The sequence below is a fragment of the Chaetomium tenue genome (assembly GCF_020726465.1).
Source record: "Chaetomium tenue strain MPI-SDFR-AT-0079 chromosome Unknown F5144scaffold_4, whole genome shotgun sequence".
NCBI lineage: Eukaryota > Fungi > Ascomycota > Sordariomycetes > Sordariales > Chaetomiaceae > Chaetomium > Chaetomium tenue.
Window position 1 is genome coordinate 1,834,776 of NW_027117332.1, and position 27,424 is coordinate 1,862,199.

The window sequence follows — 27,424 nt, forward strand, 5'->3', positions numbered from 1 at the left end:
AGATGAGGCGAGACACCTTCAACCTACGATCGCCACGGGAGCCTTTCCGACCGGGCGGTTACATAACGGGCCACGAAATGGGGACACGGGAGGGGCGGGATGGGCAGGAGAATAGTCAACTCGATCCAAGACACTGGCATGATCGCCACGGCGTACCCCGCCAACTTCCTACTGTCTACACCATTGGCAATCTGCTGATTGGCGTGAAGAGGAAGAAGGAAACCCCTTTGCCTGAGCTGACCGCTTTGGGAAACATGGCGTTGCGATGGCGAGCGAACGAGGCTAAAGGTGGGCATGCACGAGGACAGACTGGGATCGGGGAAGGTGATACCACAGCAACGCCATCCTATCTCTTCAGCCACCTGGCCCGACCTAAGGAGGTAAGTAGGTACCTAAGGTACGGATCCAAGGAGCAAGCGGTTGGTTCCCCAAGCGTGGCTCTCGATCGTTGAAGCCATTGGCCGGTGTAATCGGGAGGCTTGTCTCAGATCAGAATACCAAATTCTCCGTTGGGCTGCTCGTCTTCGCGTGGCAACAGCACGGACAGTAGAGCCTTTGACGAGATTTTTACGAGCTTTTATGAGCTTTTAAACGATCACTGCCTCGTTCATGGGTGGGTGGATGGGTGTCGACTGCTGTTGATGGTGGCAGGTTGATTCCGACGTGGGGAAGCATTTGCTTATTGGCACATGTAATCAAGTCGTGACCTCAGCAAAGATAGCAAACTATGCAATAAGAGCTGGAATAAACTCCTCATTCAATTTCATTTTCTCACCTCGTTACGTTATACATGTAGCCTAAGGCAAGCCATCATGTCAAGAAACAAATCACAACATAAACGACCGAAATCATGACATTCGCCACAAAGCGAAAACACGAACTTGCTTAAGGGCTACACGATCTTCGGATAGGTTTCCCCTTCTCTTTCTGCTACGCCGTTACCCGGCGGGCAACATTGCGGTCAATGCCAAGAAGGGACCAGAGCTCCGAGACAGACACCGGGGAAACATGCAGCCAGGTCTGTTCGCAGAGCAAGGGTATCCCAAGATGCCGACTTTAAAAAATCGGGAGATCCCCCGCTCGGGAAGGTCGGAAAAGGGGGAACGAAAGTGAGAGTGGGACTTGGAGAGAACGAGCGGGGCACTCAAGGCCAGCCACGGTTCGAGGGCCGTGGAACATGGTTACACCCCCAAGACATCACCCGCCTGCCAGCCCCGGCCAAGGGCGAAATACGTGAGACAGATCTGGTTAAGATAGTCTCATTCATGTCGTAGTACGGAGAAGAGTTGGAAGCACATGCGTCCTCGAAGGGTGATACTGAACCTGACGGGGTACAGGGAGGAGAAAAGACACATTATTCTAAAGAACCAGCCGACAGCGAAACCGATGCAGCATGAACAAAACTCCCATCTATCCCAGAAGCACGCCGGATGCTGAATTGCTAACGCTGCCCTGACCTTAGCGCCGTCGCCGTTTACACAGTAGCATAAATCCCACTGATAAGCATATTCGTCTAGGACCAAACGTCCTCCTGTTATGGCGGTTAGCAAACCAATCCGACTCGGATGGCAAATCGTAGAACGCACCTGGTACTGGTTCGTTGCCCGCATTTGCTTGACAATCTCCTCAGCCTTTTCTTCTGGAATGCCGCGCTCCCCACAGAGAATCTGCGCTAGGACGGTGTTGACCTCGCGAGCCATGTTGGCGGCGTCACCGCAGACATAGAAATAGGCCTTTTGCTGCAATAGCTCGTTGACCTCCTTAGCACGCTCCTTTAACCGGTGTTGAACGTAAACCTTCTTGGACCCTTCACGAGAGAAGGCGAGGACAATCTCAAACTTATCACCAAGCACCTGCTTAGCTTCCTGTGGAGAAGGTTAGCAAATTGTGACCATTGTGGGCCGCGTGGGGATTGTTCGCGACGTACCTCCCACTCCTCCTTGTACAAGAAGTCTTCGGTCGACTTCCGGCAGCCAAAGAAGAGGATAGTCTTCCCAACAGCCTGGCCGTTCTCAACCATCTTCTTCCGTTCACGAATGAACCCTCTGAACGGGGCGACACCGGTACCCGGGCCAACCATGATCACGGGTCTTGTGGGGTCCGAGGGAAGCTTGAAGTTGGAGTGACGGACGTGGACCGGGACGTGAATGCCGTCGAATCTGTTGCGGGGACCGGTGATCTCGTACGTCAGTCCGAAGGGGTTGGGGTTCGGGTCGCCGTTCTGCTTCTCCTTGAGAGCCAGGAGGTAGTTTGTCGCGACACCCCTGAAAGGGTCGCCACGGCCCGGGAGGTTTTGCGACTCGACCACCGCGGTAATGGAGATCAACTTGGGCTGCTCCAGAGAGGACGACGAGATAGAGTAGTAGCGGGGCTGCAGTTTGGTGACACCTTCGATGAGAGCAGAAAACGGAACGTTAGACCATTTCTTGCCTTTGCCGACAACCTCGAGGAGACGAGCGATGTTGAGACAGTGAGCGTTAACCTTGGAATGGAAGTAGTCCTTGTCGCTGCCGAGCTTGGTCATCTCAGCCTTGGACTCGTCGTCGGGGGCGAAGGCGGCAAGAGTGGCGATGAATTGGCGGGAGACCGGAGAGCAGATTTCCATGTGGTAGCGGGCGACGGCGTCGAAGGTGGTTGGGGTCGGGAAAGGCACCTTGGCAGTCGGTTCGAGGGCCTTAACACTGATAACATTGTGGCGTTTGCTGGCAAGACCGAAGACCTCTAAGAAACGGTCAACCTCCTCGCCGGCGTTAGTAGGCCAAACCGCAATGTGATCACCGGTCTGGTAGCTCAGGTTGGAGCCACTGATATCGACTTCCATGTGCAGGCAATTGCGATCCTTGACGCTGAACAGCTCGGTGGACTTCTGAATGGGGGCAATGTACGGGTTGTGGGCGTTGAAGGGACCCTTGGGAGTTCCGTCGAGGTGCGTCTTGTTGGGCTCGCCGAGGTAGACTTCGGGGGCGTCGCGGGTAAGACCTTCCCTATCAGTGATGCCAAAAATGGGTTCGTAAACGGCCTCGCGCTCCTCTAGACCCATCTTCTCAGCCAGAGCCGTCCACATAGGATCCTTCCAAGCCAAGAAGTCCTCTTCCATGGTGCCAGCGCCATCGTCGCCCTCGCCTGCTTCTCCGATGCGATGGGCGCCGGCGGCCGTCAGAGCCTTGTCGACGTTGCGGACCATTGAGTTGTAGTGTTCGTACGTGTTGTTGCCCAGGCCGAATGCGACGTAGTTGAGGTTACCAAGGGGAGGGTCGTTGTCGAGAGTGAAGGACGGGCTCTCGCCGGTGATAAATTCGGTGAAATCGACTGCGTTATCCGTGGGCTCGCCCTCGCCGTATGTCGCGAGGACGAACATGACGACCTTGTCGCTGGGAACAGCATCCAAGTTATCGTAGTCGTAGTCTTCCAAATCAGCAACCATGGTCTCGAGGCCGAAGCGGCTCTTGCCCTCCTTTGCGAGTCTCGACGCGTAATCCTCAGCGGTACCCGTTTGTGACCCGTAGAAGATGATGCAGTTTTTGCCCGACTCCTCCATCTTCTCGACGATATTGCGAGTCTTGCCCGCCTTAGCGCCATTGGCACCAGCGAAGGAGTTCGCATACGGATCTTTGGTGACGGCCCAGTATTTCCCCTTGGTGAAGTAGGCCACCGTCCCGAGGAAGATGGCGGCCAGGACGATAACGTCCAACGTGTCGAGTTCAGCCATGGCGGCGGAGGGGAAGGAGGGTCTCGTCGAGTTTGGGATGCGCTGGGCTGCACAGATCCGTGACGGACAAGCAGCCTCAAATCACAAACACGAGAGCTCTCGTTAGCGACGACAGAGACGCAGCCGGTGAAGACGGTGTCTCTAAGAGCATAGAGTCTGCGTTCCCAGAGACCGGATCCGAGATGGTCCGCGGGAAAACGTTAGCCGTAAAAATGGATACGGACGGATCGGCGTGGCGTCGCCAAAGCTGAAGCCGAAGCAAACACACGACGGATCCAAGCGGCGGAGAAAAAAAAAGTGCGGGCGTCGCGGAATTGCAAAGGTCGCCACGCGCGATTGGTGAAAAGAATGCGAGGACACCACCGGCGAGAATGCACGGGAATGTGGAGAGAGAAAAGGGAAGCAAGAAGCGGAAAGGGCGAAGGAAAAGGGGGTGAGGTCAAGAAGATCTGGAAATTTCAACCAGGATCCGCGGCCGCCTTCGCAGCACTGCACGCTGCACTTATCGACAGATAGGCCACACCGCACATGCAGCCTGGAACCCCCGGCCGGGTAGTCTCGCTCTCCGTGGCACCACCGTCAGCCCGGCAGGTTTGCCAAGCACAGCCTGCTGACCGTGCAGCGTTTCTCGTAGCGGATGAGGTGCTGCAGGGGATTTACAATTGACCCCACAATTCCTCGATATAAGGTAATTCGTCTGCCTTTCAAGGTTTGCTTCCACGCAAGCCGAGCTTGTCCCATCGACATAATACCAGACATTCGAACTTAATTCGCACTTGGGGGGGGCGGGGAGAGGATTCTGGTTATTTTTTCTATTCAAGATACAGAAGCTTCGCTTCATCAACACAATTTGTGCTGATGGACCTCTCACGAAAGCTAACTAGAGTCCTGTCATGCCTGCGTGACGGAACCCGAATACGACTCCGAACATCTGGCGTTTAAATTTCTAGATGAACTGTGCGACTGCATAGATTGACTCGTTGGAATGCGAAAAGTTACCAATTTCTCCTCGGCCATATCCCGGGTTCTGGGTCAGGTAATTCCTAGGCTGTGGTAAAATCAAAATATCATCAAATAACCACATACGTTTCATCTGAATTTTTGGTTTTATTTATCTCCCCTCGTCTTCTCGTCTGATCACAGACATTTCTTTGGTGCCTGGTTATTATTGCGTACGTGCAAATGTTGAGGAGCCAGGCAGCCCCACTTACCCCGAATTGAGCTAAACAGTCCAGGGGCGGGCCGTCGTCATTCCAATTGATTCGATGACTTGATCGGTTGGAGAAACCCGACCCTTGTTAAGACTCAAAACTCAGGGCTCTCACAGACTCCATCAACAAGTTTCCTCGACTCGTCAGCTTGAGGGCGACGGAGCGGGGAAACAAACGCCAAGCAAGTCCGGAGGTAGGCTGCTTGGTTGAAATTTGGAGTTGCCGCGTTCTCGGCTTGAGAACAACGCAGCGAGGGAAGGAGATGGAAACCGGAAACCCTCTCCGCAACAACTCCGACCCCCACACCGCAACCCGGCGGCAGAGATCGGTGGGGCATGCGGCATGGCAGCCGACACCTGGCCACTTCACTTCCCTCTCTCATTGTTTCGGCAGACAGTCGCCTTTTCGTTAGTTGCATGGGTGTTTATTGCGCTTGGCCCCGTCGAAATTTCGACCAAAGTGCGCTTTTCACAAGGCCGCGCCCCAGTGACGTGATATCATAAGTGAGCTTGCGCGTCGTATGTGACTACTGTGACTAGCACTAGGTAGAAGGAGAGGTACCCGAGAATTCGGGATCATCCCGGGCGTGTCCCCCCGGCAAGACCCCTCGGGAATCGACTCTTGGCTTCATGTTCATCCCACAGCGACGGACTCGGGAGATGTGGAGTAGGTTTCGATTCAGGTGTTGAGGCATGGAGATGGATGAGGTCACCTGCGGACATGTCCTCTCTCCGGGGCGCATGAGCCTGACATTCCGAGAAGATCGCATTCCGTGGTTACACTGTTACACCACAAGGGATAACTTGATGGACTCTTTTGGATGAAAGAATAATATACACCTCCGCCGGGGTCACAAACCGAACAGACAGGGGGTTGGGGCAAGGGGACGAGCAGGCCAAGTTAACTGTTATTCTAGCATTTTCTATTGGATGACGGCACCTGACGAGCGTCGCTGGGTTCGGTGGGTGTACCTATATGGTCACTCTTCTAGCATTTTCTATGGGATGTGACATGTCCAGGGCGCACCTGAAAGCCCTTGTCCCCTCCCCTGGTCTGTTTGGTTTGTGACCCCGGTGGAGGTGTAAATACTGTGTATTGTGCTGGAGGTTTTGTTTGCTGTGAAAACCCACAACGGCATTGCCTATGCTTTCTGGGGTACACGAGGACACAGGAAGTGTGGTTTGCAGCGTCAACACATTCTAATCACAAGCACATACACCCATATATATATAGTCGATATTACCCTGATGTTTGATGTTCCCATGATTTTCCTACTGTCAAGCTGTTTGAGTTGTGTAACCCTGAACGTCCGCAAACCGGGGTAATTGGAGTTAGCGTGATGATTGGCCGGCTGTTGTGAGCCCTGTGTAAGGGTGGGTCCGTCCGTGTGGGTGCTCATTGGCCTACAGTCTTGGACCCCTGAGCCGCCCTTGTTCCGGCGGGCAGCACCTCAACGTCTCGAAGCGCGCCGAGTCAAAAGTTGAACAGAACCTTTGGCGTTGTGCTTGTCTTGCAGCCGCATCCCTCTTGTACATTTTTGACAAGATCCTGCGGTATTGTGATTGCATACGATCAGGAGGATCATGCGAGCTGTGGATTCCGAAAAATGGGTGAGTCGCGATGCATTTTGTTCGATTTATTTTTATTTTTATTTTGTCGCCTCCCTGCAAACCGACTGAATCGCCGAACTTCAGACGATACAGCCCCCTCCCCCCCCCCCTCCCCTCTAAGGCTTGTGACGTGACGCTGCCACACGGCCCGAGTCACTCGCTAATATCGCCGCCGCCTCCGTCTCCGTGCGGTTTCAACTGTACCCCACATAGTTTTACGCTCTGCCCGATTTCATAGGATGCCGCTAGTCATGATCGGAGGAAGTTGATGTTTCGCAGACTTTGCCTTACTGACCAACATAGCTCCGTCTCAGACGACGTTGCCGGATCACGAGCCCTTGAAGTTCTCGCCTCACACGGTTTCTCGACTTGATGAAGAGGATGAAGACGATTGGCAGAAGACGATACGCCCGGTAGGCTTGGGCTCTCGAAGTGTTGCCCACTCGCGCGAGTCGTCCATAGAAAAGCTTCAGCGCCCCGACCTCATCACACAGTTGCCGCCGCCACGATCGCATGTGCCGTCGCGAAGCGCTCTTGGGGGCGTTATAGAGCGCGTTGTAGATCCCAAGGCATCCACCTACGGACACCATCGCCAAACATCCATCGTCCATGGCATTGGCATCCATCATTCTAGGAACGGGAGCCTCGCCAGTTCCTCCTCCAGCCCCCTTAGCCCACAAATGATTGCTGCGGCCGGGGCTGGCCTCACCCCAGACAGGGCTGAAATGCACTCCTTCCCACGCCTTGACAGCGATGCTTCCTCGCTAGGGCCACGGCCGGCGACCGCACTTTCCGGAACCACCCTCGCGTCGATGCCCAACAATGTTCCCGAACGGTCCTCCTCAGCCGCCGCCGGCGAGATCGGTGGTCAGATACCTGCGCGAGGGAAGATGGAGAGGAGGCACAGTGGCAAGTCCCGGCGCGACCATGCGCACCACCACTCGCACTCTTCGCGCCACAAAGACGAGCAAAAGACCGTTGGCGAATACGCCCTCCATGTCTTGTTCACGTCCTTCATCGCGCAGGCGGAGGAGAAGTTGAACGAATGCATCACCGTCCCGTTCGAGCCAGAGCCACATGTAGAGCAGATATGCGGACCCGGGAGAGACCCCGGTTTTGACCAGCTCATTGTGGCCCTCGGCCACATAGCTAAGCAAAAGCCCAGACCGCTGATTGACTCGATGATGCTCTGGAGAAAAAGCAAGAGCGACGCGGCCAACGAGGCCCGGACCCAACTCCAGCAGTCGCGGGTCTACCCTCCTCCCCCCGGACCGCTGCAGAGGCGTAACACAGAGCCGATGCAGCCGGCCGTGGCGGGCGCCGCCCCAGAGACTCACCCCGGCGGCCAGATGTCGCTAGCTGCAAAGCAGGAATACGTTGCCCAGGCCGAGCGCCGTTCGACCGTCTCCATTTACGTGCTCTGCCGCGTCCTCCTCGAGGTGTGGACGCAGAGCACGCTGGCTTCCATCACTCCGGAAATGGAGGACAAGCTAGAGAACATCATATTCGGGCAGCTCAAGATTTCCGATACTGAGCAACTCATGGTCTCGCCCTTGAAACTGTCGAATTGGAATCTCTTCGCTCAGCTCATGGGCGTCATGAGCGAGATCAGCTTCACCACCGTGACCGACCGCTTCACTGCCGATCTCGACCGCTCGTTGCAAGAGCTGAATGCCAAGGGCCCGTCCTCGTCGCCTCGGGATCTTGAGAGCAAGATGGAACTCGTGCTAGGAGGGATGAAGCATCTCCGCATAAAGACCTCCCCGGAGGATGCTTGGGACCGGTCCTGTGAGTTTCTGGCCACCCTCGGGAAGCTGTTCAGCCGCTCCCACGGGCCCAAGGTAAAATCGGCCTTCTGCCAGGTGTTCGAGATGCTCGTGCTTCCCATAGCCGCCAAGGCGACCAACAGCGACATCGCGCATCCGAAGTGGAACGAAGTGCTGGCCACGGTTGGACCCCGGCTGGCGCAGATGTTTGTTAAACCGCGCCACTGGCAGTGCACCTTTCCCCTAACCGCCACCATGTTATGCGTCTCTCCGCCCGATACGTTTGTTAGTCAATGGCTGCAGTTGATCTACCCCCTACAACCGCGGCTCAAGGACCGCTCCACTCGGCCGCTCTGCTTGCAGGTCATCTCGAGGCTCGTGTGGACCTATCTCTACCGCGCCAACGACAGCTCCTCGAGCATGACCAGGAGGCTGGACGAAATCTTGAAGACCGTTCTCCCTAATGCCAAGAGGACTTTGATTGCCACAGACAATGCCATCATCGACCCGCTGATTCAAATCATCAGATTCATTGGTTATAAACACCCGGAGTATTGCTTCCGAACCATCATCTTCCCTCTAGTCAATGCCGACCTCTTCACATCTAACAAGGAGCTCAAGATCGAGCAGCTTGACCCGGACCGGATTGTCGTTGGCATCCGGGCCTTCCTCACCATCATGTCGGACCTCGAGAAGGGTGACAAGGGCCGGCCTCCGTTCCCGCAGTCGTATGCCCCCCCGCCTCCTTTCCCTGATCGTGTACCCCCGACGTCGCCCGTTTTCGGTTCGCCGCGTGACCTTCCATCCGTTGCCTGGGCGGCCTTGTCGGGCGGCGAGAGACTGTCAAAGCCAGTCTCGGTTTCCGCGCTCTCCGAGAATGTCAGGGACTACTACTCTCGATTCTGCGAGATCCTTGGCAAGATCAGCATCATCTGCGACAACACGTTTGGCGGACAGGCTGCTCTAGATGAGAAATTTGACAAGATAGAAAAGTTCAACAGCCCAGGACCCAAAACACCCATCACCGACACCTTCAACTTTACGCGCCGGGACGATCACCCCAACCCCCATGACCAGAAACAGGCCTTCTACGAACTCCTCCATGTAGCTGTTCAGGCCCTCCCGCGGTGTCTGTCATCCGATATACCTTTCAACACCCTCATCAACCTACTCTGCACTGGAACGGCGCATGTCCAACATAACATCGCAGAGTCATCGGCGCAGTCTCTCAAGGCCATTGCCCGCCAGTCACACGCTCATCAAGTGACGATGGGGTTTGCGCGCTTCATCTTCAACTTTGATGACCGCTACTCTACCATGTCGGATGGGGGTATGCTGGGACCGGGTCACATCGAGAAGACTCTCAAGTTATACATCGAGCTTCTCCACATTTGGATCGAGGAGATCAAGCAGAAAACCAAAAACGCCGCAGATGAGAGCGGCGAATCCAGCGTCGCTGACAAGAGAAGCATCAAACTCGATCTGTCGAGTGTATGGGCAGAAGTCGACCAAGTGGAAGCACACGGATTATTCTTCCTTTGCTCTCAATCTCGGAGCGTGCGGTTCTACGCCGTTAATGTTCTGCGCCTGATCACTGATTTTGACGCGGTTTTAAGGAAGCCTAGCGGTCGCGAGAAGGACACCCCAAGGCTCATCGACATTCTTGAGAACGACTCAATGCAGGTGATGAGTTTCAACGACGAGCAGCTCTCCGTCGCTGAGCGGAGCAGGCTGCAGCGGGGGATGCAAAACACGAACAGTCAAGGGGCCCTGATCGAGCTCTGCACCAGTGAAGTTTCATACGATACCACATTGTGGTTCAAGATCTTCCCCAACTTTATCCGCATCGCCTTCGACAAGTGCCCTTTCGCCATCACGCTGAGCCGCGATCTCATTTGCGAGCGGATACTCCAGTTGTACAAGGTCATCACGGTACTATCAGAGCCACCGCGTGAACACCGAGGTCAGTTTTATGCGGAACCCAGCAGTGCTCGCATGACGGGGAAGACCCCGACGACACATCCCGGGGTTGTCATAGAACAGTGGAAGCTCTACCTTGTTTTTGCCTGTACCACCCTCGCGGATCCTGGCAGCGCCCAGCCAAGTGGAGCACAGAACGGCCAACACGGTCGAAAGGGGTCCAAGTCGTCTTCGGCGGCCGAAAAGATTGGTTCAGCAAGGACGCTCTTCAAGTATCTAAACCCCATGCTTTCTGCCTCATCCGCGCCCATTCGGGAGGCGGTGGTCATCGCCATGGGATCCATCAATATCCACATTTACCGCACACTGCTGGAAGAGCTTCAGGGGCAGGTGTCCCGCTGCAACGATGACGCGCGGCAACGCATTCACCAGCGTACCAACAGCAGCCCGCGGCGCAATCGCAAGATGGATATCCTGCGAACCGAAATCACTCATGTGTACAAGCTCACATCCCATTTCCTGCGTGAGCCCCAGGTCTATCAAGACGACTGGGTACTAAACAATCTAGTCGCATATGCCAAAGATTTGAAGATCTTCCTAATGGACGGCGAGGTCCAAATGGACTGGGAGTTCCAAAAATTGCGACGGCATTACTGCGGCCTCATGGAGGAGCTTTTCGAAGGCATCAATCGGACGAAAGACCCATCTCGGTGGATGACATTCGAAGCTCGGAAATCAGCGTTTGCCCTGATGGAAGATTGGTGCGGTTTCTCCCCCAACCAGCCACAGATACGGCAGAGGGAGAACAACATGAGGCAATCCGTAATCGACCAAAAAACGGCAGGCGAGCGTGGCAACGTGACGGCAGCCATGGAGATTGAGAAAAGAAATCTGCGAACGGCAGCGCTAAGCGCCATGGGGGCGCTCTGCGGCGGGCCCATCAGCGCCACCACAGAGAGCGGCGCATCCCTCCAGTTCGACGTTCGAAGGATGCTGGCCTGGATCGAAGCCATCTTTAATTCGGGGAGCGACCGCATGAATGTGATCGGCAGGATGGCCCTCAAGAACCTGATAGTCCACAATCAGGAATACCCCTATCTTCTTGAGCATTGCATTTCGAGGTGTTACCTTGCCGAGGCCCCAAAGATGCTAGAGAGTTACTTCGGTGCGGTAACGGAGGTGCTCCAAGAGCACCTCGACTACCCTACCCCGTTCTGGAAGCTCATCGGCCTCTGCCTCTTTATGCTCGGCAATGACCAGAGTGCCATCAGGTCCAGAGGCGCCCATCTCTTGAAAGCGCTCGAGGAACGGCAGCCGCAACCCCGGAGCTCCAAGATCCAGGATTTTGACATCAGCATATCGGACAAAACCAAGGCAGTTTATAAACTGGCCCAGTTCGAAATATCCAAGCGGTTGGCAAAGCAACACACGGAGTTGGCGTTCCACATTTTCTCCGAGTTCACATTCTATTTCAAGGACCAGCAAGCCGGTGCCCAGAGGAACGTGATCGCCGTTATCCTCCCGTGGATCCAGGCCGTCGAGCTCAAGGTCGATCCGAATGGCGGGCCCATTGCACAGTCATATGTTCTCCTGGCCAACCTACTTGAGATCACCATCAAATCCAGCGCGGCTTTACACAACGAGGTGCAGGCGCTCTGGCAAGCGTTGGCGACGGGGCCGCATCCCGGTAATGTGCGGTTGGTCCTCGACTTTATCATGTCCCTGTGCTTAGAGCGGCGGGAACAAAATTTTGTCGAGTACGCGAAGCAGATCGTCGTCTTCCTCGCAAGCACAAACAGCACGCCGAGCAACAGGGTGATCGAATTCCTGCTGCTTCAGATCACTCCCAAAGCTATGGTGCCCAACGAGAAACGGGAGGCAATCCCGCCTCCTCCCGACATCAACGTGCTCCCCTACTGCGCCGACCTTTCGGAAGCTCTCCCCGTTGGCACCAAGCAAGCTGGCTTCTCCCTTGGCCAGCTGTCTCTCATCCTCCTAGTTGATCTTATGGTGGCGCCTGTCAGCCTCGCCGCAGACAACGTTCCGGTTCTATTGCAAGTGGTCACGGTCCTCTGGGACCATTACACGCCGCTTGTTCAAGAGCAGGCCCGCGAAATGCTGGTGCATCTTATTCACGAGCTCGTCATCTCCAATATCGACGACAACACGCCGGCGGCCACCAAGCAGTGGATTGAGAGTTTGGTTGATGCTATCCGGCGCCATGACAGGTCCGTCGTGTGGGGCTACGAGGACAGCAACGGGAAGGTGGACGGTCACGACAACAAGGTGCCCCCGAGCATGGAATATCTCACGGCCGAGGTCGTCAAGACGTTCGAGCTCACTTTCCCCGGCATCAAAGATCAGTGGGGCAGGCTTTCTCTTACCTGGGCGACTTCCTGCCCAGTCAGACACCTTGCCTGCCGGTCCTTCCAGATCTTCAGGTGTATCCTGACATCACTCGATCAGTACATGCTCGGAGACATGCTCGCCCGTCTGTCCAACACCATCGCAGATGAAGACACCGAGATCCAGACATTCTCAATGGAAATACTCACCACGCTCAAGACGCTGATTGTGAAGGTCGATGCCGACAAGCTTCTGGCTCTCCCACAACTCTTTTGGACCACCTGCGCCTGTCTCGAGTCCATCAACGAGTGCGAATTCCTTGAGGGAGTCGAGATGCTCAACGAGTTTCTCAACAAGCTTGACTTCCACTCCCCCACCGTGCGGCGATTGCTGTACGATGGCCAACCGTCCAAATGGGATGGCCCTTTTGAGGGCCTGCAGCCGTTGCTCTACAAGGGCCTACGCTCGTCGGCTTGTTATGACCTGACGTTGAAGACTCTTGAGAAGCTTATCCAGCTACCGAGCGATTCACTGGTCGGCGATGACAGTCGTCTGTTCTTCACAACCATTGCCAACCTTCCCTACTTTTTGCACACCGCCGACCAACAGTTCCTCGATCGCGGGGTTGTGCAAACAGCGGAGATTCTCATGGCGGCGGCGGACGAGCAGGGCTTGACGAGCGTGTCTGTGGTGCTGGATAATTATCTTGGGGCCAGATATCCGGATGGGAGCGACTTTGCCGCGCAAATGATCGAGGCGCTCAGGGAGCGGTTTTTGCCCACGCTGGATTGCCAAATGATCACCATGCTGATGGGGTTCCTCACAAACGGAACTTCATGGGTGAAGATCAAGACGATGCGAATCCTTCGCGCGATCATCCCAGAGGTGGATATGAAGAAACCGGAGATTGCGAGCCACGGCTCCGACATGATCTCGCCCCTTCTACGGCTGTTGCAGACGGAGTATTGCATGGAGGCGCTGGAGGTATTGGACAACATCATGACCATGTCCGGGTCATCCATGGACAAGCACCATCTCCGCATGAGCATGACGCGGCCGACATCCAAAGCGGTCAGGAAAGAGTATGAGCGCACGCAGAGCCTGTTCGGCATCCCGGAACCGTCAGGATGGGCGATTCCCATGCCTGCGCGCAAGACAGACTCAACGCGGGCCAATATCCATGCTGCTTTCTACATGTGCCAGAGCGACGAGGGCGTCGTCGCGCAGCCAGCCATGACGCCCGAAGTGGAGTTCCATACGGACGACTTCCCTTACGGGTTCTTCCCGGGTTCTTTTGAGAGGGCGGATACAATGATGTCGGACGACGGGCGAGTGGACGCACCCATGGGAGACCTCTTTTCGAAACTCGACAGCCTGGACGATTTCTTCGACGACGTGTCAACCAGCCCGCCGAGCGACGGTCGGTCGTCGCGGACGGTCACCGAGTTCACACCAGACACGTTCGAGTCTGGGGCGCAGCTGTACGACGAGCAGATCCTCCCCATCCTGCACCAGGCGTCCAACAACAGCAGCACGTCCTTTCAAAACGGATTCGCAGACCGACCCATCTACATGCCGCGTGAAGGAGGCGGGGGCGCCGGTGCGGCTAGCAACACGATGAACCCAGGTGCATTCAACGTCGGCGTCGGCGGCAGCGGCGCACCCAATCACAATAACCATAACCACAACCACCAAACCAACAACGGCAACAACATCGTCACAACCACCATCGCCCCGCTCAACCGGCCCGGCCTCCACGCCCGCTCCATCACGTCCCCCTCCGCACCCGCCTCCTACCACGCGCAGCTGGCGGCCGCAGGCGACTTCACGTCGGACGACGAGTTCCCGGAGGACGTCTTCTCGGACGGCGACGACGAGCGGCCCAACACAGCCAACGGCGACGGGCCCGGCGGCGGCTCCTTCTTCCTGGAGAACGTGATCCGGCCGCTGACGCAGGGCACGCGCTCGCGCATGCGCCGCATGACGGGGGGACGGTCGCGCGATGGCGGGTTTCCCTTTCATCCCCCACAGCAGCAGCAGCAGCAGCAGTATCCAGGTCAGTACCAGTACCAGCCGGGCCCGGCTTCGTCGGTTACTGTGACTTCGCCGTCGAGTGGGGGTGGGGGGTCGCTGTCGGCTTCGCCTCAGCAGGCGGGTGGCGGTCAACAGCAGCAGCAGCAGCAGCAGCAGCAGCAGGGGGGGAGGTTGAAGGGGGCGGGGGATTTTTTGCAGTTGGGGCATTGATTACGGGGCATTGAGTGAAGCTGTGATGCGTTTTCTTTTTTATGGTCTTGAATTTGAGGAGTGGAAGAATGGAGGAAGGTAATGTCGCATGCATGTATGGCGTCTCTCCATGTTGAATGTTTGGTTGATGGGGGTTGTAAAACGCGAGTACGTTAGACCCCACGTTGAATGATTGCCGGTTACATTTGGGGGTTCTTGTTGGCGGCGTCTTGTCGGTGTACAATGTCCGGGGTAACACGGTACGTATTCTTGTCAGGGGCTCGTTCAGGGGTAATGGTACCTATGTAGTGAACGAAGCTAAAAGCTGTGTGTGGTTTATAAGTGAGGTGGGGGTAGATGAGCTAAGACGCTAGGTTATCCATTAATGGGATGAATCAATGTTCTGGAAGTGTCTCATGAATTTGATCCTATGAACGCACTTCATCGAATGTAAACAATCACAATCACTATCACTATCACATGGTTGGGGAACTGACCGCCGGGCGCAGGGGCAAGGGGTATTGTGGGGTTTTTGTCCCTCCTCCCGAGGCCGTGGATCTTGCCGCCGGCAATGGGAACCCGGCGCCCCGGTGCTTTGCCCACCACTCAAGTCCCGTCGCCAATCGCGTGAGCCTCGGCAGAAGCAGCCCCATGCTTCTCTTCGCGCCGACGACCAACATTGACAAGCTGCCTTCTTCTTTGCATTTGCCTTGGCTGAACTGCCACTGCTTCACCGGCATTCTTTGAGCTTCGATGATGGGTTTTAATCCCAACCTTGTATCAAGAAACCTCGCCGAATACAATAACTAATAATACAACAACCTGAAAGGATTCCATACTCTGTATGCACGCGATACCGATTAACTAATACCATCACCGATTACCAACCCCAACAAACTAAGAATCATCAACCCCCCTCCCTCTCGACCTGACTAGACACGCCCATCGCATCATATACTACAGCGCGATTCCACAAACTACAAACCACGAACTACGAACCACGATCCAAAAATGGCCCGTACCCAGACGGCGACTCTCCCGGTCATCACACTGCCCCGCGACAGCGTGCTCTTGCCGGGCGTCGTCCAGCGAGTCGCCGTTTCTTTCAACCGTCCCGACATCGCTTCCTTGCTCGCCGCTGTCTACACCCGCGCCGCCTCCAAAATACCCAATGGCCGTATCGACACCGTCCCCATTGTCTGCATCCCCCTCGCATCCCCTCTCCTCAGCCCTAACGGACAGCTCCTGATCGAAAATGCCGAGAACCCCGCCGCTGTACCCGACCGCCCCGATGTTGACCCGGCGAAAGCTACCAAGGCCGACCTCTTTGGCTGGGGCGTTGCGGCAAAGATAACCGGTGTGGAAGGGCGCGGCACGGGGGAGTTCACACTGTTGGTTGAGGGTGTTACCCGCGTTCGGGTGGAAAAGATCTACCATGACAAGGCGTACCTGGAGGGCAAGGTGGTATATTTCCAGGAAGATGGCAAACGTCCGGACGCGACGCTCGAGGAGCTCTTCCAGCATCTGAAGCTCCTCTCGAGGGAGCTCGTCGCGATCCTCAGGCTGTCATCCGTCCTCCCCCGGTCAAGCGGCACCCCCGGGCTGTCGCCTTTGCTCGCCCGCCGGCTTGACCTCTTCATCACGAAGCAGAAGGAGCCGGGCTCCCTTGCCGACTTCATGGCCAATATTGTCGAGAGCTCCTACGAGGAGAAGTTGCAGGTTCTGGCCCTGCTAGACGTCAAGGAGCGCGTTTCCAAAGTGATCGAGCTGCTCGATCGCCAAGTCGGCAACATCAAGAACAGCATTAAAATCATGACAGTAACTACCACGACGCTACCCTTCGACTCCGATTCGGGCAAGAAGGATAACGACGGTACAATCAGATCAAACAGGTCGAGGCCACCCGTCATCAAAATCGGCACCCCGGGGACGGGTATGTTTCCACCCCCAGGGTTCGTGGGAAAGTCCGGCGGTCCCCCAGAAGAGGAGGCGGATGAGGAGCCAAACGAGTTGGATGAGCTGCAAAAGAAACTCGACGATGCGAAACTGTCCCCCGAGGCCGCCAAGGTCGCCGACCGAGAGATCAAGCGCCTGAAGAAAATCCACCCCGCCCAAGCCGAGTATGCCATCACGCGGACATACCTCGAGACGCTAGCCGAGATCCCTTGGACGACGACTACGGATGACCGCCTAGGTCCTCAAACCCTCGCCAGAGCGCGGAAGCAGCTGGACGACGACCACTACGGCCTCGAGAAGGTCAAGAAGCGCCTCTTGGAATACCTCGCCGTCTTGAGGTTGAAGCAGTCCATCAACGATGATGTTGATGCGCAGATCAAGAAGGCTGAGGAGGAAATCGGTGCGGTCGAGACAGCAAGCAAGGAGGAGAAGACGGAAGCTCCCGCACCTGACCCAAGCGCAGAGGAGAGGATCAAGGCTAGCGGCGCCAAGCTGGAGGTCCTGAGAAGCAGGCGCATGGTCGACAAGTCGCCGATTCTCTTACTTATTGGGCCCCCGGGAGTCGGCAAAACTAGTCTGGCGCGATCCGTAGCCATCGCGCTGGGGAGGAAATTCCATCGCATCTCGCTGGGTGGCGTCCGGGATGAAGCCGAGATCCGGGGCCACCGCCGCACATACGTTGCCGCCATGCCCGGCCTCATCGTCCAAGGCTTGAAGAAGGTGGGCGTGGCCAACCCCGTCTTCCTGCTCGACGAGATCGACAAGGTGGGTGGCTCTAGCGTGCACGGCGACCCGTCAGCAGCAATGCTGGAGGTGCTTGATCCGGAGCAGAACAACTCCTTTACGGATCACTACGTCAACATTCCCATCGATCTGAGCAAGGTCATGTTCATCGCCACCGCGAACAGCCTTGACACGATCCCGCCGCCGCTGCTGGACCGCATGGAGACCATCTACCTCCCCGGCTACACCACGTTAGAGAAGCGCCACATCGCCATGCAGCATCTGGTGCCTAAGCAGATCCGCGTGAACGGATTGAGCGAGGACCAGGTCGTTTTTACGGAGGAGGTCGTCTCCAAGATCATCGAGTCCTACACCCGCGAAGCAGGCGTCCGCAATCTCGAACGAGAAATCTCGTCGGTCCTCCGCGGAAAAGCGGTCGAGTACGCTGATGCCAAGGATGCGGGCCACCCTGAGAAGTACAACCCGCGCCTCAGCGCCGACGACCTGGAGCGGTTCCTCGGCATAGAAAAGTTCGAAGAAGAGATTGCCGAGAAGACCAGCCGGCCGGGCATTGTCACCGGTCTCGTGGCCTACAGCTCCGGCGGCAACGGCAGCATCCTCTTCATCGAGGTGGCCGACATGCCAGGCACCGGCACGGTGCAGCTCACGGGCAAGCTGGGCGACGTCCTCAAGGAGAGCGTCGAGGTGGCTCTGACGTGGGTGAAGGCGCATGCCTACGAGCTGGGCCTGACGCAGGGCCCGGCCGAAAACATCATGAAGGACCGTAGCATCCACGTGCACTGCCCGTCGGGCTCCATCCCCAAAGACGGGCCCAGCAGCGGCATTTCGCAAGCCATTGCGCTCATCTCCCTATTCTCTGGGAAAGCAGTACCGCCCACCATGGCCATGACCGTAAGTGAATCCTCTCCTACGCAAAAACAAAAAAAAAAAAAACCCTTACGTCCGTTCCAACCCCTCCCCTTTTTCTTTTATCGCACATACACACACACGCACACACACAACACGCGCACAGAGAGAGAGAGAGAGAGAGAGAGAGCGATCGCAGTTAGGCTGACACAAGACCCTCACCGCTCGTTTCACAACACAACAGGGCGAAATCTCGCTACGCGGACGCATCACCGCCGTCGGAGGAATCAAAGAGAAGCTGATTGGCGCCCTGCGCGCCGGCGTCAAGACGGTGCTGCTGCCGGCCCAGAACCGCAAGGACGTCAAGGACCTGCCCCAGGAGGTGAAGGACGGTCTCGAGATTATCCATGTCAGGTACGTTTTGTCTGAGTCTGGTCGTTGTTGTTGCTGTTGTTCTTGTTGTTGTCTCACCTCGCCTCGCCCGCTGTGCCTCTTCTTTCCTCTTGTTTCCTTTCCTTGCCCCGAAATTTCTAAATCAACGCAACGCGACACAACGCGAAGCAAGGGGAAGTGTGCGCTGTGTTCCCGCCTCGATTGGGGGAACATGAACACAGAAAAGAAAAGAAGAAGATAGGAGTGTATTTTTGTGTGCGTGTATGTGCCGCGTTTGCTAACCCCGATCTTTTTTTCTCACAGCCACATCTGGGAAGCCATGCGCCACGTCTGGCCTGACGCTCGCTGGCCGGGTGAGAACGACCATCCCGACGTCCAGAGCCGGTTGTAAGGCAGCCGGCTCGGTCGGTCGACGAGAGGGAGTTCGGGGCACCGGGGAGGTTGCCGGGGTGGTAATGGGATGACAAGATCGAGAAGATGCAGAAAGATCGCGATGATCGAGATGATCGAGATGATCGAGATGATCGAGATGATCGAGATGGGTGTGAGACCCGGGGGAAAAGCAATCTCTCCTTCAAGGACAGACAGCAAGGGTGTGTGTTCGAGACATCTCTTTGTTTCGTTTCGTCTCTCATCCCTTTCCTCCGTTTCCCTCCTCCCCGTCTCCGGCGGGCGGGGACACATACACAACACCAAGGGGGAGGGGCAGGCAACCCCATGCTGTGGGACTGTGTGGCCGGGCGGGCGGCGGCTGGCGGCTGGCGCCGTTGTACTGCATGCAGTTTGGCTACCTACCTGGGGATGCCCCGAGGAGTGGGCAGCGGAAAACGGATGCAGGAAGCAGGGGGTGGCTTGTGGTCCGCGTGTCGCCGCCGTGGCTGCGTCTTTCCCGGTTGGCTTCCGTGCTGCCTTCCTTGCGGGGGTGGCGTTGCAGGTTGAGGCAGGTCGAGGCAGGGGGGCCGGCGGTTGTGTGTAGGATATATTGCTTGCCCCCTCGCCGGGCGAGACATGCAGGAAGGATATAACTATGTCTCGGTGTGCGGTGGGTGGCGATGCGAGGCAACCCGCAAGCCTGAAGGTGAAAGGGGGGTGGTAGTGGCATCAGGGTAGGTAGCTGGCTGGGCAGCAAATGGTGTGTTATTTTTCCTTGATTGCATGATTGTGATGGCTTTGGTTTGGCTCTTCTTGATTTGTTTGTCGGAGGGCGCATAGCAGGTTGTGTTAGGTTAGTTTTTTGTTGTCTTGTTTACCCCCCCCCCCCCCCTCTCTCTCTTCTACCATAGCGAACAACATTCAATCATTTCTACAAGAACTCTTTCCTCTCTCTCCACAACTACAATACGATCCCCCTTGTTAACCCTATCCTCCTCGACCCTCGCCCCCCAACCCCATAGCAGCAACAAACTGATAACCAACCGCCTCCCCTCCCTCCTCAACAAAACCACGAGGAATGAGCCCCCCCTCCCATCCCATCTCCCCAACCAAACCAACCAAACCGACCCACACGGGACCACCCACCAGACAATAACAAGACAGACAATACAAACCAAACTTCGGCTTTCGGCACAAGAGCAAAGAACGAGTGGGGGAGAGGGGGGCGAGGGGGGCGAGGGGCGGTTTGCATATGCATATGCATATGCGTCCTCCCGCGGGGCCTCGGCGTGGGACGGACGGACGGCAGCACAAGATCTGTGTGTGACCTGCCTCGTGTCGCCATGCCGCGGCCGGGGCAGAGGGCATCCGAGACATGAGCGGGTTAGGGGAGGCGGAGTGTGGCGTGGTGAGTAATCAGTTAGGTTTGTGGTGGTTTAGGTTTAGGTTTTGTGGGTGTGGGTGGTGTGGGTAGGGTGCTTGTAGGGTGGTTGGTTTTATCTTAGTTGGTTTGCCTTGGTTGGTTTTTAGTTTGCTGTGTGCGTGTGTGCGTGTCACTGGGAAGATGCAAATTGCTTGGGAGGCTATACGCCGCTCATCTAGGCAGGCAGGTTAGAATAGTCCGCTCTGTATTAAAGGGATGGTGCAAAGTGTTGAGTGGGAGGTATGTGTTCCTCCGATGGCTAGTTACTTCGACAGAAGAGGCAACGGAGAAAGGGGCGGGAGAGGGGAGGAGCATAACTGGGAGGTTACACGATGCTGGATACAGTTCCACGTTGGGCGCAGGGGAAATATCCCGATTAGTGGGTATCCCGTTTGTCCTCGGTATTTTTGTGCGCCTGTCGCCGGAGAATCGCGTTTGTGGTATGGTGGTTCACACGGGATAGGAGCTTGGTCAGTTCATTCGATTGTTCCTAGACCGCCACTGAGTACTGCCTGCGGCCCAGGCTACATGGTAGTGATGCATGTGAGTTCGACATCCGATGTGTTGGTCTCACGTGTCCATAATCCTCATGTGATAAACATTTCTCTCACTGCTCTCCAGATGTTGCTTCACCCTTGGCCGTGCTATACTTACACTTGTAGATGCATGAATGGGCTGAAATATCGACCGGCTCGGAGAGGGCATAAGGTATTTGGCAACCTCTTCCGGCCACATACATATCCTAGAGGCGATGCAAGGTTCTATCCAAGTCGTGATCGCTCCAGCAGTCTCTCTCGTAGACTCTAATGAGCCGAGGGCACAACAGGGACGAACCGACCCGGAGTGCTGCAGTGTACGGCCATATACATCCAGAAGTAACACGGCCAGGCACCGCAAGTTACCGAGTCGACTCATTCTGTGTCCCGTCTCAACACCAAAGTAGATTTTCGTAGAACCCCCTGGTTTATCCGCTGCCGAGGATGTTACCGACCGACCGCTTGTCCCCAGTACAGTTTAGCTATTCCGAGGGGCTTGTCCTGGCCTTTCCTGACCTCAAGTAGGACCTTACTCGGGCATCCCACTCTTTACTACTAAGTTCCGAAATTGGCCCGTTCTCGTGGCACCAAGGGCCACCTTCTCTACGCGGGGGGATGATTTGGAACACCCCGGGAGTTATCGGGCCTGTTGTTAGGAATGGAGGGTTTGAAGATAAATCAAGAGGGAATGTGGTGCTGGTGTTACCACACGAAGAGACACAACGTCTAGTCAGACATGAGAAACAGCGCACTCCCTGGCACCGCCGCTGCCCGCAGCTGACAAGGAGCACAAGTACAGGGCGAGAGGGCGCCTGACAAGTGACGTTATGACGTTGCGCTGCGCCTTCCTGCCAGGAACAAAACTGGTGTATCCCTTTCCTTGAGGGGAATCGTCGTAAACTAATCGAATGGCCCGAGGAGCAGGTAATTGACTGGCCGATCCATCATGATCCGGGATTCCGGGCCCGGCATCGACCATCGCATATACTTGGTAGTAGCAAGAAAAAGCCGGTATGATGTAAGCCATCGAGGATCATCGGGGGACAACTCAACAAGCCGGGCTGCTTTGGTGAGTTGTCCGGGGGGCTGAAGGCGTTGGATCCGATGAACACGGCGGCCGAGGGGCGCCGCCAGACCAATCCGGCACACGGAGAGTGGGCATAACCGCCGTCGGTATTCTTTTTCCGGCTTCCGAGCACTCCCCTTGGATCCATTGCCAAAGCTCGCGGGCAACACCCGTTTTTGGAATACACGACGATACGCTACCACGCGATCGCGGTCCGTGGGGCGGAAGCAGTTCGGTATAGTTATCTCAACGTCCTTTAATCTCGGCTTTTTCGGGAGATGGGGTGCGTGATGTACATAAGCGCCGTGTTGGGGTCAATATGGGAACGGGGAAATGCTGCATGAGAAAAACGCCGTCTTAAACTGAGATCCAGGCCTGACAGGTGTGATCGGCTCAGGGAAGCACGCGGCGTGCTGGCGTGCTGGAGCAGCGTAGATCATGTATGTACATACAAGTAATGCACCGTATGTCCCAATTGTGACGGCTCACACCCCCCCCCCCCCATCTCATGCGCGCAACGTGGACAGACGGGGTGTGTCTGATTTGATATCGGCCAAGGGGCTTTTTTAGGTCAGCCAGACCCGTCCTATCACTTAGCTGAAGATGCACGCTGTTGTGACACGGCGGATTCACCCCCCCAAGGATGCGGGACGGTGGTTTGAGAGGGCAACAACAAACTCTGGAACCCGGGTTTGCAGGCTCAGAGAATGCACCGGGGGTTGGGATTAAGGTGACATGGCGGGCCCGCGGGTCTGTTCGCTCCAACCAAGATCTGGGACTAAGGAAAAAGGACCAAGCGCTGCCGTCGGTACCGGAAAATTACAACCTTGATGTGTCCTGTGGCTTTTCGTCCCATCTCTTTTCCGTCCCGCGTCTCCCAACAAATGGAGGCACCATCTGAACTAACGTTGGGTCTGTGCCCCGTCCCGTCGGTCGCTTGTTGGAGCTGCCGGAGCCGACAATCTGTTCCGCAGGCTTCCCAGACCCTGGTCATCTCCGGGTCCTGCTTGCGGCGGCGATCATATCCGGGGCCTTGAGGGCACTCCACTACCTCGTAAGGACGGGTCCCCATGCCCCGTATCCCGTGTCCCGCGCCCCGTGCTCCGAGCCAGCTGCCAGGTGTACTTTTTTCGCCGAAGTCGGTGCGAATAACAACTACTCCCGGGGCAGTCTGTGCTCCGAGATTCTCGAGAATCCTCCAGAACCTGTTCCGCCTACAACGGACCCAAGCAACAGCGCGGCACGGAGACACCACCGTGGAGCACGGGAGCAAGCGCGGGACGACACGAATGATTGCAGGCCAAGGACGTACTGTCGTAGTATTCCGTGTTGCAGGAACGGATTGCGTGGTAGTGGGCACTATATATCCGGAATTGGTTCCCCAGTCCCAGCACCACGAGTATCCACAGTCGATGCCCAGCTCGTCGGTACCCTCCACCAGCACTGCTCTGCGGTCAGTGGCCATATCATTACTCAGCTATACGTGTATATGTGGACCAGGTATGTGCGTGCTTATACATAGTTGGTAGGTAGGTAGTCTGCGATCGCGAGATGGCAGAGCACTGTGTTTAGATGCAATAATTTGGGAAATCCTCGAGAGAAAGAGACGGCCGTTTGCTGGTCGGCGAGTTTTCGCGCCTGACACACTGGTTAGTCAACACTGGGCACCCCCTCTCTTCAACTTTCTAGGGGCATTCATCCCATCCACCCCCCCTCAGTCTTGGCCCTCCTGGGTTGCGCCAGAAGATGTGACGGCGGGCCACTGTCAACCCGAAAGAGACAGCGGGACAGGGCCGCAAAGAGGTCCGCGACAAGGAAAATTTCCCGGCCACGAGGGCGGGAACAGGGAAATGACTTCCGGGGCGAACGGGCGGGTGATGACCCCACTCAGTGTCGCGGCCCCGGTTTTTTAATGAGGAGTCCGGATTTTGACGAGGTTTTTTGGGGTTTGTTATGAGAGTGGTCATGATGTCTCAAACTGAAAATGTCACTGCTGCGGACTACCTGGTCGTACCTAGTAACTAGATGGTGTGGTGAAGCAACGGTGGGTGGGGGCAAGGAAAGCAGCGCGAGCTGCATGGCTGGCGCACGATAACTAATGCTGGTGATGGATGTGCTGGGCAGTCACTAGCGGACTTCTTCGGAGGTGACCATCCAGCGAGGCGCTTTCCTTTTTGGCGCTGCTGGGCGTGAGAGTTGCTCAAAGGGGACGCCCGAATCGATGGAGTCCAATTTAATCATGCGGCAGGTGCGGCAGCAGTTGCATGTGCAGAGTGGGGTGCGTCGCCAGCAAATTGATGTCGAGGAAGGAGGGAAAGCTGTCACTGTCAACTGAAGTTGAAGGCTGCCAGGCTGCCAGGCTGCATGATATCCCTGCATCTCGACCAAACCAACTTGGAACCTCTTGACCTTCTCGGCGGCGGGAAGCCTGCTGATTGGCCTGCCGCCCAAAGAGGCCTCTGATGGAGGTCAACTGCACTGCAGGGCAAGAGGAAAGTTCCGCCGTGGCCCAATTGATGAAAACTGCTCGTGGGGTGTGGTCGGAACCTGGTGAGATGGTAGCGAGTACTTCGTACCTTACCTAGGGGGGGGGGATACCTGCCTCTAGATGAATGGAGAATCTTATGGAAGGTACCTGAGCCACGGGCTGACAAGACAGGAAGGACATATCCGACTCTGCTATGTAGGTAGGTACCTACCTCCAGTGGTCCCATCTGGAAGGCCACACCTTGAGGATGTCAGTGCGAACAGGAGAGAAAGAGCGATGGTAACCGCTGTTTGTGTCAAAGCGTGCAGTTTCCATTGATCAACTTTTACAAAGTAACTTCACAGTCAGTGACGATTGCGCCAAGATCTTTGCCCTCTCGCTCGCCTATTCGGTCCAGACCGTTCTGTCAGGTCCAAGCTCAAGGAACACTCTTGGACCCCAAAAAGAACGTTGGTATTTTGGCTAGGTAGTTAGCGATAACGGTATATCCCGCATGCCAAACTGCGCACGGTGGAAACGACCCTGAAATCTTGAAATAATTGCCGCTGCCAACTTCGACCGTTACGCCTGCCTGGCTCGGCAACGTTCCGGCGGGAATCTCTCCGAGATCAAGATTGTGTCGGGTGTTCGTTTGTATGCATACCCGCTCACGGCTGCTTGCGGTAGGGTTGGGCCGCAGTCGCACAAGGCCGCATCTTTGCGAGACGCGTTGAACCTGCGTCGAAAATCCGTGCCGGCGTCGAGTTCGAAACCGAGCTGTGGTTGATGCCCCGGCATGCACGGTCCGCAGGCTGCACCCAGTTACCCCTGACCTATAGTGGCCCCAATTAAGGGCTAAGGGCTGATCTTTTTTCGCCCGGGTACCTGCCAAGCATCTGACATGGGATCGATCAAATCTCCTTGCCGCTTGGGATGGCTCGGGGCCCCGCCGACAGTGTCCGTTGTCGACCAGACCAGGGCGCGATGTCACCGTTGCTGGCGAAGTCCTCAAGGAACTTGTCTCACCAGACCCAAGGAGGAAAGAAAGGAAATAAGGCAAACTCGGCGGCCAAGCCAGGGAAGCTCGGTTGTTCGGGGCAAAGAACAAACCGTTCGGGCTGCTCGCGCACAGGCAAGCCGTGAGACCTCGTCATACTCAACGCACGTGCTGGCGCGTTGTGGTCGGAATTCAAGAGACATCCTTCGCCAAGTCGATCATCACAGGGCGTTGGGTTCTGCCCGTAATTTGTGCGCGTGCTGGGACGATCTTCCGCTCCCCATAAATGAGCTGGGAGCACGCACGGCCTTGACATGGGATGAACCGACCAACCCCCGCCACCCTCATGCGTGTGATGGCGAGACCTCCATGCCATGACGGGCGTGTAACAGCCAATACCGAGACACCTCGGGCGAATTCCATCATACGTGAAGATTAGTTGTGGGGGAACGGTTTCCTAAGCTGAGCACCCACAAAATACGACGCAGTTACAAGGAGTTGATCGCCAAAGGAGGGGGGGGGGGGGGCATGAAAATAGCTCAGCACCCGTTTTTGACGCAACGGTTCCCGGCATAACGTCATGCGATGCCGTGATGCCCAGTAGCTATCCCTCTGATCCCAGATCTCGCCTGGAGGCCCGTCTTCGGGAGTTTTTCGATGCATGCGGATCGGTTGGGTTTGGAGATCACATCGTGACCCGCTGGCTTCTTCGGTCGACGTCAACACTGGAACACTCGCTTAGCGCCCAAGCGGCATACGCCGCAACGCGCATTAACTTTGGTGATTGTCAGGGTCAACGACCAAGTCGGACGGGATGGGATCGGCACGGCACTCAGAAGCGCAAAGAGGGCTGTTGCTACTTTGTCCGTACTTACATACATACATATGTACATCGGGCTATTTTCTGGCTGCGCTGTGCCAAGGCGAGCCTCTTCCAGGTCGGGGTTGAGCGGCCGGGATTTTGAGTGGTCGGCCCGGGCACCGATCAGGCAAAAGGTCGCCGAAAGAGACGGCCGACATGCAAGAGACGCCCCAAAACGACGAAAGGTCGGTGGCTGAATGAAAAGCATATTTCCTGCGGACGATATTTTGTGCAAAGGCGCATATTGCATTGCAAGCGCCGAGTGCCCATGGTAAGGAGTCACCTTAGCATTCCGTAGGGCTGGCATTAGTTACTTCTGATGATGCATCAGAAACGAACCTCAATTTCATCGGCAGCCCAGATCACATACCTGCGTTATCTCGATATTGCTCTCCACGGGCTGTTGCGCGCTAATACCTGAGAGAAACCCCGCCATTGTTAAAAAAAATCCGAGTTGGCAATGTACTACTGCGGCAACGCTGCTTGATGCCCGTACCCGCTGTTCTTCTCCGGGTCCAATGTTGTGTGTCAGGGGTTCGTGATGCACGACGCTGGCTACCGCAACGGCCGAGCACGATGGAAATGCGAGAAGAGCGGGTCTCGCCCGACTCTCTGATCCAATGGGATCAGTCAGCCGTGTCGACGACAAAAACGGAGGCTCGACGCTGTAGGCGATCATGCAGCTGTCACGGGTCCCTTCCGGTTTGCCGCCACCTGCTCTGTGTCTCAGCGGTTGGGAGCCACTCTCACAGCAGATCCTTTTGTACGGTGTAGCTCTTATGGTTGAAAATGAAAAAATGGCCTGGCTCGTTCATGTTATGTGCCGATTCGAGGTGAGAAGCGAGGCGATGGGGCATGTCGTCCGGGAAGGTATCATATCGCGATAGGACAATGTGTGTAAGGCGCGCGCGTTGTAGCGAGAAGCCCAGGTGGGCATGGGCCTCAAACCCTTGGCTTGTGCGGCCATGAGGTGCCGT

At 56.2% G+C, this 27,424-nt stretch overlaps 4 protein-coding genes across 4 annotated transcripts; 2 read left to right on the plus strand and 2 right to left on the minus strand.

Moving 5' to 3' along the window:
• Window positions 1–1,183: 1,183 nt before the first annotated feature.
• On the minus strand, window positions 1,184–3,960 carry F5144DRAFT_233614 (uncharacterized protein). The gene is made up of 3 exons (XM_066783264.1): window positions 1,928–3,960; window positions 1,587–1,865; window positions 1,184–1,531 (listed from the first exon to the last, which is right to left on the minus strand). The coding sequence occupies exons 1-3, from the start codon at window positions 3,707–3,709 to the stop codon at window positions 1,514–1,516; spliced, it is 2,079 nt and encodes a 692-aa protein (XP_066642988.1). The 5' UTR covers window positions 3,710–3,960; the 3' UTR covers window positions 1,184–1,513.
• Window positions 3,961–6,379: 2,419 nt separating this feature from the next.
• F5144DRAFT_511732 (cell morphogenesis N-terminal-domain-containing protein) lies at window positions 6,380–14,815 on the plus strand. Its single transcript, XM_066786557.1, has 2 exons — window positions 6,380–6,530; window positions 6,845–14,815. Exons 1-2 carry the CDS (start codon window positions 6,504–6,506, stop codon window positions 14,804–14,806), a joined length of 7,989 nt encoding a protein of 2,662 aa, XP_066642989.1. The 5' UTR covers window positions 6,380–6,503; the 3' UTR covers window positions 14,807–14,815.
• Window positions 14,816–15,796: 981 nt separating this feature from the next.
• Window positions 15,797–18,965, plus strand: F5144DRAFT_491750 (Lon protease C-terminal proteolytic domain-containing protein; the record flags this gene model as incomplete). Its single annotated transcript, XM_066785882.1, has 2 exons — window positions 15,797–18,376; window positions 18,576–18,965. The coding sequence occupies 2 exons, from the start codon at window positions 15,797–15,799 to the stop codon at window positions 18,963–18,965; spliced, it is 2,970 nt and encodes a 989-aa protein (XP_066642990.1).
• Window positions 18,966–22,491: 3,526 nt separating this feature from the next.
• Window positions 22,492–23,696, minus strand: F5144DRAFT_233682 (uncharacterized protein). The gene has a single exon (XM_066783265.1). It carries the CDS (start codon window positions 23,584–23,586, stop codon window positions 22,900–22,902), a length of 687 nt encoding a protein of 228 aa, XP_066642991.1. The 5' UTR covers window positions 23,587–23,696; the 3' UTR covers window positions 22,492–22,899.
• Window positions 23,697–27,424: the final 3,728 nt, after the last annotated feature.